At 38.9% G+C, this 2500-nt stretch overlaps 1 protein-coding gene across 1 annotated transcript in view; it reads left to right on the top strand.

Annotated features, from left to right (window-relative positions):
• Positions 1 to 570: 570 nt before the first annotated feature.
• LOC143289252 (F-box only protein 36-like) overlaps positions 571 to 2500 on the top strand; it is a 17642-nt gene continuing 15712 nt past the window's right edge. Inside the window, exon 1 of the mRNA XM_076598234.1 lies at positions 571 to 721. Within this exon, the coding sequence (XP_076454349.1) occupies positions 611 to 721 (111 nt within the window). The 5' untranslated portion in view covers positions 571 to 610. The remainder of the gene's footprint in view (positions 722 to 2500) is intronic.

Genomic DNA, 2500 nt, shown 5'->3' on the forward strand with positions numbered 1-2500 from the left:
GGAGAGTACTGGGCCGGGGGAGTATCTACACGGGAGAGTGTCGACACGCATGTGAGCTTCATGATGTAATTATTATCAGTGATTTCTGTGGCTGTTGCTTCGAAGGGTCAATGACCCGAACAGCTCATAAATGCTCATTGTCCACAAGAAACGGTTTTGTTTGTTTGTTTTGTATTTGATCATTTCTTTCCATCATTTTTATTTGTCAAATGATTATAACAAATGGACAACTTCAAGTCAATGCTGCTTACGCTGTCGATTCAACCAGCACACAGGTAAATAAAAGGTCAATTGGAACAAACCCAGACACTTCCTCAAAAAGGAAGCGCCGGGCCTGTCCTAAAACCGACTTGAAATTGTGTACTTTGTGAATGGATAGAGTTACCACTCTTTACTATTTGTTAATCATTTCATCTCCTGGCCTCATTGTTTGTTAATTTCCGATTATAACAAATGATTATGGTCCGAGTTGCAAATCGCTTATCTAAAAATAGAATATAATCCAGATCAGTGGTTGCAAATGCGTAATGAATTTCCAATCCAAATTTTTAACTTGCTACAGAGGTCGTTGACTTGGTGACGGTCAGCAACCCAATGCGTTTATTTCAAAATGGCGTCATACTCACCTTGGCTCGACGAAAACGGGGCTCTCATCGACGAAACGCACACAGCGAAACCACCTTCCAAAGACTTCTTTCACTTGTTTGTGACTCCAAGCATGGTATGCATATTTATTTTTTGTGGTATCAGCACCCAGTATTTGGTGAATCAGTTGTGATGCATTTCAATAAACAGTGGATTCAGCCATCACAGTTTTCTTGAGTGTTTACAAGTACGTGCAAGCCAAGAGAATACCATACTTTTTTCTCTTTTTTTTTATCATTAAGTAGCACGATGCATTTTGATTTGCACTGCTTTTTTTTTTTTTTTTTTTTTTTTTAGTAGAGCTTTTCAGTCAAATGTATTTTTAACCATTTTCCGAATCAGTAAATAGCAGTGGATCTTGAGCATGAAAACAGAAACAAGAAAACTTACATGGGCATAACAGCACCAACAGCGCAAGAGGAAGTTATTTTTCCAGGCAGAGGTAAAGTATCTTTTTTTGAGCCCAACATAAATTGTTCAGTATACCGTCATAGTGTGTTGGGTTCCCACTGTTTGCCAGAGCTCGTCACAAAACACTCAAATCTTTTAAAACAAATGTATCAATATAGTGAGACTGTACTGGTCAGCCATTACCAAGCAAGATATGTACATGCAGCATGCCTAACAGACCCAGTCACAGGGAACACATACACACACACACACACACACACACACACACACACACACACACACACACACACACACACACACACACACGTACACACACACACGTACACACACACACACACACACACACGTACACACACACACACACACACACACATACACACAAGTTGACTAATGATAATTAGTATTAACAGACAGAACTTTGTATGACATTTCATACTCGTATACTCATAATGGATCTGTAAATGCATTTTACTGACTAAAGCTTTCAAACAACAGTGCAAATTTGGGTAACTCTTTTGGTGTTCTTGTTTTGGTGTAGTTTGTTTTTGTTGTTTTATGGGGGAATGGGCTTTGTTTGTTTGTTTTTAATGAGTCAGTCACTTTGTAGTCTGTGCAGAGTTAGGAGCAGAAAGAATTTCATTTGAAATCTACTGCAGTCAGTAATATATTATTATGATTATTATTATCAATCAATTACTAGTACCATGTGTGTGTGTGTGTGTGTGTGTGTGTGTGTGTGTGTGTGTGTGTGTGTGTGTGTGTGTAATCTTCTTCTTTATCTTCTTCTTCAATGCACGCGCACATGTGTGTGTGTGTGTGTGTGTGTGTATGTGTGTGTTTAATCTTCTTCTTCTTCTTGATCTTTTTCTTTTTCATCTTCTTCCAAAAATAGTTTCTTGTTTTTAAAAGTTTTTTTTCCTTTCTTTTTGTCTCTGTGTGTGCACATGTGTGTCTGTCTGTCTGCCTTTCTCTCTCTCTCTCTTGCTTTCTCACTTTCTTGCCATCCCAAGCCCTACTCCCACCCCATAAGCCCCTTCAGACCATTCAGCATCCTTTTCCCCTTACTCTTTCTCTCATTCAATTAAGATCTTCTGAATATTGTCTCCAGATGTTTATTTGTTTACAAATCCAGATTGATCATCTTGTCTGGAGTGTTTTGAATAACTCCCAGAAAACATAGTTGACTTTTTGACACCAGATTCTTCTGTAACCATACTTGTGCCAGTACAGATCCTGTCACTTCTAATCCAGGCACTGCCAGCCATTGTGATACTTTACTGCTCTTAAGACTTGTTATTCAACATCTGAGGTGGAAGGGAGTGCTTTACTGGCAAGGTATTCATGCAAATGTTTTGTCCTTGTGATAAAGGTATTTCAGACTTGCCTGAACAGGTTCACTTGTTGTTGAGAGAAAAACATGTGACTAGCACTGCCAGGCTGGGTT

The sequence above is a fragment of the Babylonia areolata genome, chromosome 13 (genome assembly GCF_041734735.1).
Source record: "Babylonia areolata isolate BAREFJ2019XMU chromosome 13, ASM4173473v1, whole genome shotgun sequence".
Classification (NCBI taxonomy): domain Eukaryota; kingdom Metazoa; phylum Mollusca; class Gastropoda; order Neogastropoda; family Buccinidae; genus Babylonia; species Babylonia areolata.